This window comes from Cotesia glomerata, linkage group LG1 (assembly GCF_020080835.1).
Source record: "Cotesia glomerata isolate CgM1 linkage group LG1, MPM_Cglom_v2.3, whole genome shotgun sequence".
NCBI classification, from domain to species: domain Eukaryota; kingdom Metazoa; phylum Arthropoda; class Insecta; order Hymenoptera; family Braconidae; genus Cotesia; species Cotesia glomerata.
In genome coordinates, this window is record NC_058158.1 from 25775103 (window position 1) to 25790829 (window position 15727).

The window sequence follows — 15727 nt, forward strand, 5'->3', positions numbered from 1 at the left end:
CAGGAAAATTTTTTGACCTATTTTGATATTTTTTTCCATTTCTATTGTACTAAATCAATTTTTGAAAAGTGTAAAATTAATCTCCATTAAATTATCTTGACAATAGTATGCAAAATATCTTGATTCCGTGAACTAACAAGACTATAATAATAAAAATAGTTGCCGAAATGAGGTGAAAAAAATTTTTCGATCGTAAAGCACTCTCTGATGCTTCGCATCATGAGTCGTGCAATATAAGAGGTTTATTAATATACAACACTTTTTTTATGAATATATCAATTTTTTTTTTTCTTAGCTAAAATAAGTATAGTACATTTTTTCTGTCGAAGGACGAATACTCATGACCATAACCGTGGAAATAAAAGAAAACAACACAACGTGCATGAATTTTATAACAGGAATTTAAAATCTCTGAATGCTACATCGAATAGATAAATTCATCTACATAAATATATCTTCGGTAAGACAGTTTCATGTTATAAAAAGAAGTGTCAGAAAAAAGTTTACTTTTTATGAGTTAGATAACGCGAGACATATACATAGTAAAAAATTTTCGTCATTGTGTAAAGTGTAAAAATGTTTGTGTAGAATTTAACATTTTAGTGTGTAGAATTTAACATTTTAGTATGTTGATTCAACACAATAGAGTGTTGATTCAACAGAAATTGTGTAAAAAAAGTCATCAACACAAATTTTTGTGTAAAATTTGACGAAAAATTTTTTACTGTGTAATCAGCGCACTAAAAAAAAAATAACTTGATTCGAGAGAAAAATTCTTGAACCAAGAAAATAATTTTGAAGAGGGTAATTGTCTTGAATCTAGACGAAAAATTCTTGAATCAAGTAAAATTTTCTTAAATAAAAAAAAATTCATTAGTTCAAGAATTTTTATACTCAAATCAAGAAGATTAAGTTCTTCAAAATTATACACTTGATTCAAGAACATTTTTTTATCTGTGCGGTTATTGAATTAACAGTAGCAATTATCTCACCCATCGGGGTTGCAATTCCATATCCTTTGCTATCAAGTAGCCCACCAATTTGGGTGAGATTACAGTCTCGCTGTACAATATAATCCAGCATCGTAGATTCCATCAGAAACGCGTAGTCACCTTGTAGCACTCGCTGGATTCCTTCTTCATAGGTAGAAACAAACACTGAAGGTTTTTTGTTTTCCATGAACCGCCACATTTTTTTGTAAGTTTCAATCATTGAGTCCTTTGGAATTATATTTTTATTATGTTACTTTTTGTGAATTATTGTATTTAAAATTTTTCTAAGTTCAAGTTAAGTTTAATTACTCGAAAAAATGTCATGGTACTACCACTGTCGAGAGTCCCATAGGTAATATCAGTTTGGCCAGCAAGGTCTTCAGCATGTTCAATTGGAGTTATCATCCGCTCGACAGTCAAAAATGCTGCGAGGTTTGCTGTGTACGATGATATTATTATGAGGGTAAAGAACCACCAAACTCCACCAACGATTCGAGTACTTGTTGCCTGAAATGATTTTAAATGTTATTTACTACATTGAAGAAAAGTTTTTTTCAAAAATTAATTTTTAAAGAATAAAAAATTAAATTTTAATTCAAATGACGATTCTACTGTGTTATTTAATGAATACTGTTTTACAGAAAATGTTTGTTTTTATCCCTAGTGCTTCTGAATTGATAGAGCTCCATTAATGGATTTATTGCCCTTTTGCTAAGGATAATTGAGTCACGATGCGGTTTGATAATGATATTATTTTCTTAAACTAGATTTGCTTAGCGATTAATTAACTTATTGAGAATTATAAGGTGAGTATCGAATCATTATTTTATTGGCATAAAAGTTCTATAAATCTTTGAATTTCATTACATAAAAATGATCGATTAATTTTTTTTTATCAATTTATCCTTTCTTCACTTTCTTGAATTTTTAAAAAGAATTTTACCATGTTAGAAATTTCTGGACATAAAATGGACATATTTGATATTAAAATATTGATTTGACACAAGAAGATGGCAATAAAAATAATTTACGAGTTTTTTTTAGGTATAAGCATTTTAGAAAATATAGAAACATGAAATTCACTCACCAACAGAAATGCAAAGCATCGCGTTTCTATGAGTGCAAAAGATATATCGTTTGCCGCAAAAAAATATATGTAGTTGTGAAAAATTGTCTCACTTATATTTTATATTTCTTTTTTATTTTTTCTCGAATGAAAATAATCAATTCGGTTATGCGAGTGTTTGGTGAGCATATTCCAATAAAAATTCTATGGAAACTTTTTCTGTTCGCTAAGCAATTTATAAATTTTATCCATTTATTTACTTTTATTATTTTGTAGTCAAAGACTTTTATTATTTTGTTATCAAAAACTAAGTACTTTTAATTTTTATTCATGATTCTTAAAAAAAAAAAAAAAAAAAAAAACCGTAAATTAATAGCGAATAAATTAGCAAAGTAAAACAACTACGATTGAACGGTAGTCAGTGCCATAAATTGAGATCGTTACCAATCACAGTATATCAATCACGATCTGTTTACTAAAGCAACAGTGAAGCGAATCTATCTTTTATTCCCACTAAAATTTACTCTGTACGTTTATATGTTGAATTCATATAAAGTAAGCTTGTTTCTTTTTCGATATTGTTTAGATACATATTTTTTGGGGATAAAAAAAAATTTTGAGTTTTTTTTCCACAAAAATATTATTTAAAAAACTAGTAAATTCTTACAAAGATTCTTTAAAGGTGATTAAAAGAAAAGATAATAATAGAATAAATGGTAAAATGATGAAAAAAGAATGGTTGAAATACCTTTGGATTGAGATCGCTACCCTGCTGCATCAGCGTTCCAATGGTGAACCAAAAACTATTTGCCAAGGAGAATTGATTCTCGACGATTTCCGTCGGGCCCGAATGGCACGGATGTGGGTTATTCCACTCGTAGGGACTAAATCGTGCGACGACGAACATTGTTACAGAGACCAGGACATAAGCAGCGAGAACGTATAGCCAAATTTCAATTGCTAAAGGATTCATAAACGAGAACAATCGAGCGGGATGACTCGTTGGCACCTAAAAATAATTTATTACTTATTTTATGTTATTACTTTTAATTAAATAAACGATTTTCTTCAATTCTTACTGCAAAAAAATTAATAATAATAATAATAATAATAATAATAATAATAATAATAATAATAATAATAATAATAATGGAGGGAATACAGGCGAGCGATATTATAAATTATTAGATAAAATAATTAGATAAAAAAAAATCGTGCAATAGACTGGATAGCCAACAAAAAAAAAATTCAGATTTATAGTAGAATAATAATAATAATATCTAAAACGATTTTCTATAATTAGAAAGAGTAACCAGCTTTTGTGTAAGTTTGCAAGTCACTAGCCTTTAATACTAAATTTTTATAAAATTTTTTATTTTTCATAGTGTATTTAGTTTAATATTATTGTATTGATTTCTTTGAAAACATTTTTTGTACATCATTTGTAAAAACCATGTAGAGAAATTTTATGAGATCATGTTCATAATTTTTACTTATTTGTAATTTTACAGTTGTCTGAAAGTATTTCTTCAGAGTGGGGGACGAAATGATCCACGAATTGTTAATTAATACAAAGTTGAAAATAGACTATATATGCTTAGGCATATAATTAATAATTTTATAACTAATGATAATAATAATATTTAATGGTTATGAGCACTGTTAAAGTTATAATTTGATGTGAATTAAATTTATAAAAAGATATGTTTTGCTATAGGGAAGTCTAGGTAACATGTTAATTAACGAGCGTAATTGCCCCCGTTCAAGATTCAGGTCACATACACCATTCGCTTAGGTATCGATCGGGTTAAAATGTTTCAATTAACAGAAACTAAAAGACATCTATGCAACTAAAGTTTTGTTTCAAAGTTAAAATATTTATTAACGTTTTGTTGATTAGATATTATATAATGAGGCAATCTTTTTCTTCAACGCTTTACAAAGCAAACAGCCGAAATAATTACAGTGCTTAGTTTAGTGTCATTCGAGAAATATTGTTTTGTTGTATTCATTAAATTAAATCAGTCTCAAATTTGTGTAGACAAGTTAACACTCTATACACTGTGCACTCTATTGATAAACGCTGGCGATTGCTCACTTTCAACGAGAATTTATGTGTGTGCTCAAGAGCTTGTTTTATATGGTCGTCGTTAAGTCAAGTTCAATGGTATGATAGTTAAATATAACATTATTCTAACACAATTTGAATTCAATTAAATTCATAGACTTGTCATTAAATTTGTGTTTGCACTAAGTCGTGAATTTATAGTAGTTATAAATAATATATAGTAAGTGATGCCATTGCAATTTGAATTTTTATAATGTTTTTTTTTTTCTTTCGAATCAAACTCATTTCAATGGAGCTAATCATTTTTGTATATTGGCTTTGCTTTAAAGATTATGTTTTGTTAAAAAAAGATGAAAAAAGATTTCCATAAAAATATAATTTTTTTCTACATAATGAAATAGTAAATAACGTTTTTTTTTTTGTGCCAAATTTGCACAAATCACGCGTAAAATAAATTTAATACGAATTTATGTTAATTTTTCTGTAATAAATTTACAAATTATACACATTTAAATTTTATCAGCAGAACAAGTAAAATGCTAATTTTACACAATGACGCAACATTTTTTTACTATGTATGTATAATTCTTAATATAAAAATGGAGGAATTTCATTTTCCGAAAAATTTGTAAGCAATTTTTAAAACCTTCAAGTCAAAAGACGTATAGTTTAAAGAAGAATAAAAATCGACAAAAAAAGTTTTTTATTTGCAAGGATTTTTAACAATATCAAAATAATAACATATATTCAGTTAACCTATAGTAATTTTTATAGCAATTATTAAAGTTTAAATTTATTTTGAAGCTTCTGATTAAAATGCGCGACGTTCACTCAAGAGGATCGTAATTGCAGGCTTCTAATAGCATAGTCTGGTATTCCTCCTGTGCGATTAAGGCTCCACAGACATTTACATTTTGTTCTGACAACTTTTTTATATTTTATTATATTTTTTGTTTTCTCTAAATCTTACCTTAAAGAGTATGGAGATTCCGAGGTTCATAAATGGCTTCGTAAAGTCGATTACACTCTCTCTTGCATAATTTATAGTCATTGAACCTACTGCTAAATCAGCCTTCTGGAAAAATTATTTCTACTTTAATTCAATTACTTCATTACGTAATTTTAATGTTGTTATTAAAGTCACATATAATTTTTAAATAAATATATAAAATACAAAAAAATAACTCAAAAATGATGAGATACAATGTTTAATGAATTATTTACCGCATAAACTTGTGCTGGAATAAAATAAATATTTACGCAAAAACTAATTTGGGCTCTAAATGCCTATCCTATGTAAGCAAACGTGCATTTACTCAAATAAGCTAGGTATTTTTATTTATAATTAGTTGTTAAAGTTATTAGTTATTTATAATTAGTTGGTAAAATAGTTGTTAAGCTACGACCAACATATTTAGTATTTAATATTTAATATTGTATCTAATGTCATAGTTAACTTTATATAACTATTTTCTTGTCCTTTATTACCTAGTATTTAAGGGCGCATCTTTTGCCATCTAATTATATTTTTTTTGTTTATCATTTTTAATTGTGTTCCTTATAAACCCTGTTATTGGCTTCGGCTGTTGGGTTATTGTTTAATAAATAAATAAATAAATAATTTATACTAATTATTTAATTATTAAGCAAAAGTAGTAATAAAAAAATTTTTTTACAATAATAATATTAATAATAATAAAATCTGTTTACATTCATCAATTGAATTATCCCGTCTTCAAGATTTGCTTTATAATTTATTGTTATCTAGAAACAAAACTTCGGCTGAAAATTTTTTTAACTCATAAAATACAAGCTTTGTATTGTTATTTTTCTTTTTAGTATGCTTTATTCTGTTTGTATATACAAAAATCCGCTTAAAGTTTTATTTGTGGTTTTTTATAGTACGTTCGAAAAATCCAGCGATTATTTGATTCAACATAGATGGATATACATATATTTATTTATTATATGTAAAAAAACATTATCCATCATAAAAAGTTTTATAGCAGCAAATGTATCTTATATAAACAATTTTTCATTCTTCTACACTATATCGCGAGTATAATAAATGATCATCTACCTAAATTAATATGAACGTCAGTATAGCTCACTGCACAGAGGTATTTCGCAACGACAACAAGTATTTTTATTTCCTCTGCATCGTGTATATTCGGATGAATGAAGGGCAAAATGACTAAAAAGTATTTATCCTGCAGTAGTGGTAGTAAGTGTAATAGTAGAGCGCTAGTAGTAGTATAAGCGCTGTAAAAAATTGATTTTAACCGGTGGACGTCAATTTGTTAGAATATTCACTCACGCGAAAGCGACAAAGATAATTGATTGAAGGCCAGTAAAACTGAATTATCGATTTATGAGTGTAATTAATATTTATTAGCTTTCCGATGTTGAAATTTAGATTTATAAAACGAGGAAAATTTTTAAGAAAGGTTTATTTTCAACCGGCTGTGAGCTAAAAAATTTTTTTATTATTTTGTGGATATCATAAAGCAATCTTGGTAAATTTAATAAATTAATTCATTAAAACTTTTCATGCGTAGAGTTTTACACTGAGTACTACAGAATTTTATTATCCGCGATTTATAATTAAACTTATATAGGTTATCAAATTTGCGATCGTAACTGATAATAACAAACAATAAGTTATTCATTTTTTATTAAATTTTAATTGATTTTAAAGCTTTTAACTTTTATCGGTCAGGAAACATTAAATTTTGTCTAAAAAAATTAATTTCAAAATCTCTTGTCTCACCATAACAACCAAGACATTTATTTGAAGAAAAAAACAATTTCGCCACGACGAAACTTTGTAAGTAAAGGTATCGTAATTTCACTGTTAAAACTGATCTTGAGTAGCAGTGTTTTGTCGTAACGAAATTCAAGTTTTTTTTTAAATAAGCTGCATTGTTGTCTCTATGAAAAGAAGTATCTCAAGTTTTGTTGTAGTGCCATAGGTGCATTTTATTATTATGAAATATAAGTTATTTATTTGATCAGCAGTTATAAATCATGGTGATTATAATAATGATATTCCACTTGATTAAATTGATAAAATGTTAATTATTACATATGATAACGAGAATAAATTTTTCTCCAACTTCATTTTTAAAATTATGAAAATTTAAAATATTCAGGAAAAATTCAGCACATGAATAATTTTTTCTTCAATAGCTCATACCATAATTTATGATGAAATGAAAAAATATAGTACGTTTTGTATATTTCAGACGTTTGACCTTTTGGTACTTTTCTTGTACTCTTTAGTTATCTCTTTCGTTTGCTCTCTCTAATTGCAAGTTAGCAACGTGATTGTCAAGCATTGAGAAATTATTTTCTTAGTTCGGAACCATACTGGAACAAAAGTCACCATAGCGATGACGTGCTTGAGTAATTAAAATTTTTTTATTCGACGGCAATTATTCATTCGCACTTGATGAAAAAATAAAACTCACCCCTCTTAAAATTTTAAATATTCAATACTTGACAAAAAATAATCTTTTCAATACATAACGCTATGGATATCAAATAATAGTTAATTTTTAAATAACAGCAATGACGATAATAATTTTTTTTCTTCACAAAAGTAATATTATTTGTATATAAGTTAATTTTTCATGTTTTTATTGGTCTGCCTAATGATATGTCATTCAAGTGAATGTAAATTGGAATTTCACATATTTACTAAAGATCGCGACAATTTATCGCTTCATGTGAGATTCATGAAATATCTTTCAATTAATACTCGTACGGATACTTCAATATGTTTTGTTGAATATTTATTAAATTGATTTTTAAATCATAAATATACAAATATTATTAAATTTAATAAGTAGATTTCAAGTCTACAAGACAATATCGTAATACTATACCGAGAAAAAATTTTAGGAAAAATTAGAACTATCACATCGTAATCCAGAATCAGACTTTCAATACGGTCACTTCGATAATTTTACATTTTAAAATTTACGATGTTAAATCGTAAAAATGCCTATAAAAGTAATAAATATCTGAATTTTTACGATGTTAAATCGTAAATTTTAAAGTGTAAATTTATCAAAGTGCACTGATAGAAGGATTTGTTTATAGTTAAAAATATTTGTTAATATTTAACAAATCATTTATTAGAGACCACTTTTTAGTCCTTAACAAATATTTTTTAGTATTTAAAAAGATTTATTAATATTTAATAAATGAATATCAGATTTATTAAATACAAACGAATGATTTTAAATACTAAGAAATATTTGTTTAAAACTAAAAAATGGTCTCTAATAAATGATTTGTTAACTATTAACAAATATTTTTTAATACAAATAAATCCTTCTATCAGTGTGACCGTATTGAAAGTCTGGCCCTGGATCACGATGTAACAATTGTAATTGTTCCTAAAATTTTTTTCCCGTATTATGCATAAATTATAAATTATTTCCTTAGACCGGATATTTAATTTTAACCTATGTTTGTACACTAAAATGTTTCTAAATTTACAATATTCTTCAACAGCGTAGGTATAGACTGATAGAGGCATGAAAAAAAAAAAATAATTGGAAAAAGAAAATAACAATTAATTTTAAAAACTCATAAAAAGTCGTTTGATCTTGAGAGTCATGTCAGTCATTTTGGTATTCAGGTATGTACCAATTCACTGGCGTTAGTTAAACCCACCCTTTGGTATGATGTCGTACCGCACCATTTCCGCGTTTCACTCGAGAATTCATTTGCATTGCAAAAGCATCCATGCTCTCGGTGGTAGAGCATCGCACCCGTTTACGTTGTATTCAGTGTTCGTGAAGTACGGCGTGGATTGGTTCGACAACCTATCTGAAATTTGAATCGACGGAAGCTCTCGTTCACTCTACGGGACCACGACTTTATACATTATGAATTATGACGGTCTAACCCGGAAACAATAGACATGCTGGTTTGAGAAAAAAATAATAATAAAGTACTTTTTTTTTTTTGTTTTTTTTTCAATAACCAAATTAGTTACTTTTTTTCAAATCCTTCCAATATTTTTCTAAATAAAAGAGTGATATACTGCCATATTTATTATATTATATAAATAATTCAATTTTTCGAAAAAATAAACAAAAATGCTTACACTCGATCTCACTGCACAGAGTTTTGACTTTTTATTCACGTAAATATATATTTGTATAACATAAATTAAACTGTCATTTTCCGAGCTGTTTTTCATGCTCTGTTCAAAATCATTTATAAATGATATTGTGCACTATAGTGCACACGAAAAAAAAATTTTCTAGATCCTCCCTCGAAAATTTTTAAATGGTCACTCGGAATATTTTTTTTATCATTTGAACATTTTATTTTATTTTTGCTTCGGAAACTTATGCATCTTAATGGAAAAAAAATTTTTTAATTTTGTAGTAAATAATGCAGCCTATAAATCAATTTTTTTAAAAAATAATTTAAAGGTATAAACTAAAAAAATTCCAATGAAGTTTTTTCTTTTTAAAGGTAATATAAAATTGACTAATTAATATTGATCAAATGTTGAACTAAAGAAAATTTATATTGAATTTTTGTAATCATCATAGAGCAAAAAATTTTAATAAAAGTTGAATTAACAATTAATTAATTTAAAAAATCGATAATACATACTTAATTAAACTTTTGAATTAACACATCAAAGAATATTATTAAATTAATAATAAAATTTTCCACAAATTCTAACAAGCAAAGCGGACTAAAAATATTTCTTTTGTTCCTAACATGCTCTCGAACCCGTTGTATGTTTTCAGAAAATTTTTTATTGATTAAACCTAAAAAAATTTTATTGTTTCAACATTTATATTCTACTGTGAGGTCATTATATTCAATTGAAACTATTATCCAAAACATTTCTCTTCCATTTCATTAACAGCATTCAATCAGTAAAAAAAAACTTATATTTGAAAAGAAAAAAAAATAAAAGTTATCTTAATTATGGAAAGTAAAAACTTAAATTCGAGAGATGATTTCTGTTAAATCTAATCTCAGTAACTTACCTTATCCATCAATTGCCGTACAATTCCGTTCCACTCGCCAGTCTCGTAATCGTAAACACCGTACTTGCCATCCGGCACTAGCTCGATCTTGTAGGTAAAGCCAACCATTCGTGCTATCTCTCTTAGAAGGTCGATGCAAAATCCCTCGTACCGTTCGTTACCGCTGAAATTTCCGGTGTTCCTCAGCATAACGTAGGGCTGTTCCTACGGTTCGAGAAGAAAAGAAAATCTGTCGTTTTTTTCGTCCGTCTTTTTTTTATTTTTTCTGCCTTTTGGTGATAAGCTCACAAAATCTTTTTTTTTTATTATTACGATTTTCGGACATTGTTAAATTTTTTCTATTCTATTTTATATTTTTATACTTACGGGTTTTTATTTATAATGATAATAATAACAATAACAATAATAATAATAATAGTGGGTTACATAAAATCTTACACAAATATCATAAATTATTCAAAATAGAAGCAGTTATTTTTTAAATTTTATTGCGATAACTAATTGATCAAATTAAGTGTGCAACTACAATTATATTTGTATATGTTCCAATAAATTATTCTATTACAAATATTCGATTATAAATTATAAATAAAAATAATAACAATCAAAATGAACCAAAGAGGAAATACATGGGATCCGCAAATTAAAGTAATAAACAAAAATAAATCTACGAATGACAAATGACTGTTGGATAAGTAAATGAAATAATTTTAAATAAAACAAACCAAGGCATACATGTCGCATGAGTTCATTAACGATGCCATTCCACTCGCCAGTCTCTGGATCTTTCGCGCCATATTTGCGATCTTCAACAAGCTCCAAACGGTAATTGAAGCCTACACCTTTTGCCACTGCTTCGAGCAAATCCACGCAAAACCCGTAAAACCGATTGTTACCCGTGTAGTTTTTTTCCTTATGCATCATTACATATGGCTTTTCCTGTCAATATATTCATTGTTCAATGTGTAATTTACATGACAAATAAATTAGTATGGATTTTTTTACAGTTGTTCTTTATTGTACGATTCTACTGTTTTACTTCACTCGAAATAATAGTAATTACATTTGTGTATGAGCCACCGAAGATATCTGAGTAATTTTTTAAGTCGAAAAATTTTTCACTTTTATATTTTTATAGGAAATTACGTAAAGAATTTTTTTGTTAGACTTCTTCAAATATTTAATTCTCGAGCGCTAGATGGCGTCTTGTGGTTCGTAACAAAAAAATTATTTTATCGAATAGATTGCAAAATTACACTTTATTGTACTTGATTTTTTTTTTATTTTCATAATCGTTCATTTTTTGTTTAAAAATTATCTTATGTTGGATGCTAGATTATTTTATCTAATAAATCGAGTAAATTAAGTATGCAAATAAATTTAAAATATGTAATATCCGATCAAAGACAGAAATTACAAAAAATATCTATATAAAAAACATAAATTACCTTCATGAATTTTTTTATAACTTTTATTTCATTTTTATTTGTTAAAAAATTAATACTTCTTATCAAATTTGAATGAATATTTTGTTCTAATATTAATTAATGGAAATTAAAAAAATTACAATCAAAAAATTATAAGAAATGTATAAAAATTAGTATTTTCCTTTGGTTAACTCTGACAGTATAAATATTGATTATGGTGATTAGATAAAAAAAATTCTTTACGCATATTGCAGATAATGTAATATTACAATCGGAAGATGAAATATGACGGTCGATTACCGTCGTATATATTAAAACTACGAATGGAGTCAAGCGTAGCTTCATTAATGTATCACAAATAGCGATATACAGATCGAAAGTAAACGTTGGTAATTCGGACAATGTAATATATGGAAACGAAGGATATAGGGTTATTAGCTCTACCAGTGCTATTAGGCAGCTATAACGAAACTGATTTCCCAAGAGAACAAAAGGGTTGTGGGAAACAATAATTATAAATTCTTGAAAATTTTAGGTTGGTCTTCTTGAGTCGAAAAAAAATTTTAATTTTGACTTAAAATTCAAGTCAAAATCCTTACATTTCAACTTATTTATTTTCTTATATAAATGTAAAATTTCCATAACATTTGACTTACTTTTAACTTTTTTGGGCTTAGTTAAGATTGATTTAACACAAAAAAGTCAAAATTAAGTCAATATCAATTGGATTTCTTTCAAAGTTAGTTTTTTTTAAGACAAAAAAAGTCATAATTAAGGGCCGGTTTTTCAATTCGACATAAAATTTTATCCGAGATATAATTATTATTGTCAGTATATCTATGTACCTAAAATATATAGATATATTTTAGCAATGAATAAAATTTTATCCCGGATTGAAAAACTGGGCCTAAGTATAAATAAAATGAATTTTAACATAGTTTTGTGAATTATAAATAAAAGAGACAAAAATTGAAAGTCATATAAAATATATTGTATAGAATCATTTATGATATGACCATGTGTTCAAAAACAAATTAATAAATTACTTCAATTAATCAGTGATTTTTTTTACACGGGTATTTCAGCGGTCATCTATTTCTTAATATTCAGATATCATTATTTGAATCATAGTTGTCATTGCTCATGTTATATGCGGAGATGAAGAGAAGAGATACATGACCCTTAAATAGCTGAAAGAATTACAAAAAAGTTTGGAAAATTCAAATGAGCATGCCTTAAGCGCTCATGTCATACACAAATTATTTAGATCGTAACAAAAATTATTCGTTTTTTTATTTAAATTTTCCCGCGAATAGTATTATCCACTCTGTAGGTCGAGCTAAAGAAAAATTTTAACAGATAATAAAACAGTTAGTAATTATACCATCATGTATGTATAGCTTCTGCTTGTTTATATAGTTATTTCAATCCTGTTTTATGAAAAATAATATATATGGCTGCCGAAATCGCAGAAAAAGTCACCGAACTGACTGTCGAAAAGAATTAACTGTGTCGAAACGGAATTATTTTGACACACAAATTTCACAAGGGTTTTGACAAACTTCCTAAGGAATAAAACAAAAAAAAATTTAATCGTGAAAGTGATTTTTGACAAAGTTGTGGTGTTATCAAGCCCAGTGCTACCGTGAATACCACGCTCTTATTCACTTAATTCACCAGAAAAACGAGTTTTTTCTGAGAAATCTTATTTAATCGATAAGAAAATTTTTTTAACGTGTTTTTTAGTTATTATTATTTATTTCAATATGCTTTTTATCCATAATTTTTTTCGTTTAAATTATGAAAATCACGTTTTAATCGAAATCACGATTTTTAGGCGAGAGTAGAGCATACCTGCGCGCTTCGCGCTTAAGGCATGCAATACTAATATTAAATTCCTGGTTTCCATCGGACTCGAACACTGGACCTCTTGAATGTCGTCATTGAAGACATATGTTCTACAACCGAAGAGATTGACAGATTTTGACTTATTCTATCTCATAAAGATTTGGTTATTTTTGTTACTAGTCTCCCGTTAAATTTAAGGAGGTTCGAGCGAATCTAATGTGAAAAATAATTTCCTGCTTTGAGCTTTTAAATTAAGTATACGTATAAATAAATACGTCATTTATCGAATCCCAAAATTTTAAAAAGAATCATCGTTTAGTTACTTAGATATTAAATTTCAAAAATCACATTTTTTATTTTATTATCGAGCTCTTGTGGTGGACAAACTTTAGTTGAGACTTTAATAATTTTTTTCAATATTAATCTCCTAACTTTAACGAATAAAAAACTATACACAAAAACTTAGATTATTGTAAAATATGAAAAAAAATTTATAATAATACATTACGGATATAATTTTTGAAATATTTAAAGTTAAATTTTATGTTTTTAACTCGTTTATAAAGATTTGGCAACGCTGCGTTAACAACTGAGAAAAAAGAAAAGGATAGAAATATTGTTACAGAGAGAGAAATATTTAATTCATACACTCATGCACGTCTCTGTAATTGGTATAATCGAACAAGCTGTTGTCAAATCTGTTTATTTTATTCGGCAAGTAATAAATATGAAATTCATTTTATTACTTTATTTTATTAAATAAGTAAAAATCATCAATTATTAAATTGTTCAAATTATTTAAAATTAAAATAAAGAATTTTGACGAATATTGGGAAGACTGAAAGTAAAAGAAAAATTTTAACGTTATTTTGACTCATAAGTTACGCTCGAACCTCCTTAAGTAAGAAAAAGGCAAAAATAAGTAAAGTAGGCGACTAGATTTCTGGACTCGATAACGAGTTGTTTTTTTAAGTAAAAAAAATTCAAATTTAAGGTAACGAAATAATCCTCTTCTAAAAAGTTGATGGCCGGATGTCGTATCGTTTTACGTCACTTCTGTGACTATTTTATTCGGTTGTTGATTGGTCGACTGAGATAGTGGCGGGATTTTTGAAAGAATGAAGGCGAGCGAAGCGAACATGATCTATGTCTAGTCTGTCAAAAAAGTCAAGCTTAAGGCAACTGAATAGTTTAAGGTAGTTGTAGCGTGATAGGCATTTCAACAGAAAATTGTGAAATTTTTTTTATTGAAAGATAAATATATTAATAATTCACTACCAAAATTTCAGATCAATTGACCGCACCGTTTTTGAGTAATTAATTTTCGAAATTGCATCTTTTACACGTAGCGCTATAGAGAGATGATAAAGTTAGTATGAAATCTTCCGTACCACTCGAGTGGACCAAAGATTTCATACTAATTTTACCATCTCTCTATACCTCTACGTGTAAAAGATGCAATTTCGAAAATTAATTACTCAAAAACGGTGCGGTCAATTGACCTGAAATTTTTGTAGTGAATTATTAATGTATTTAAAAATATCACGTAACTAATGTATAGAAAAAAATTTCATAATTTTCTGTTGAAATGCCTATCACGCAACAACTACCTTAAGTCAGAAAAAGTCAAATTTAAGGCAATTAAGTAATTTTTAAGTCGAAAAAACTCAAGATTCAGTAAGTATTAAAACAAGAAAAGTCAATAAAAGTCAAGATCTGAGGTAAAAACATCGGAAAATTTACAACCTCAAAGGAAATTAAGTTAAACCAAGTCAAAATTAAGATTTTTTTTCGACTCGGGTTTTCGCTAATTAATCTAATATTTTTAAGTGTCTCATTTTACAGTAATAATTTTTATTTTCATTGATCTATTGATTTGATAGATCTTTTAATTACATGAAAAATATAGGTAACCGTAATGAAAAATTGAATGGTTAAAAATTTTTTTCGCTTTAAAATTATTTAAAAAATAATATAATGTGAGATTTAAATTCACGCGGGAAATTTCTCCAAAAATTTATTATAACATTTATTTAGTATTTATCTAAATAATAAACAGTAAAAGTGAATGGAAATAATAAAATAGGGTTAAGAAATATGCATATAAATAATATATACAAAAATAAAGCTGAGGGACGCTGAATAGTATACAAGTAGAAAACTGAAAGGCTTTGGAAAAGCACTTGAAATGTTTTCACAGTGTTGTATATTGTGAATAACAGTTTTTATTTCGTTATGTATGTAATATTCCGGCGAATGGTCGTAAACTCAAGAACTCAAGCTATTGCCAGATTTACTCA

The 15727-nt window shown here is 27.0% G+C and overlaps 1 protein-coding gene across 6 annotated transcripts in view; it reads right to left on the reverse strand.

Annotated features, from left to right (window-relative positions):
* LOC123271743 (glutamate receptor ionotropic, kainate 1-like) overlaps positions 1–15727 on the reverse strand; it is a 188438-nt gene that overhangs the window by 12130 nt on the left and 160581 nt on the right. For 3 of the 6 annotated variants that reach the window (XM_044738143.1, XM_044738173.1, XM_044738165.1), the window contains exons 11-16: positions 10888–11091; positions 10153–10356; positions 5097–5201; positions 2807–3067; positions 1302–1499; positions 993–1218 (exon numbers count right to left, since the gene is read on the reverse strand). In XM_044738143.1, coding sequence (XP_044594078.1) covers positions 993–1218; positions 1302–1499; positions 2807–3067; positions 5097–5201; positions 10153–10356; positions 10888–11091 — 1198 coding nt within the window. The remainder of the gene's footprint in view (positions 1–992; positions 1219–1301; positions 1500–2806; positions 3068–5096; positions 5202–10152; positions 10357–10887; positions 11092–15727) is intronic. The other 3 variants (XM_044738155.1, XM_044738148.1, XM_044738180.1) reach the window with 3 other exon arrangements.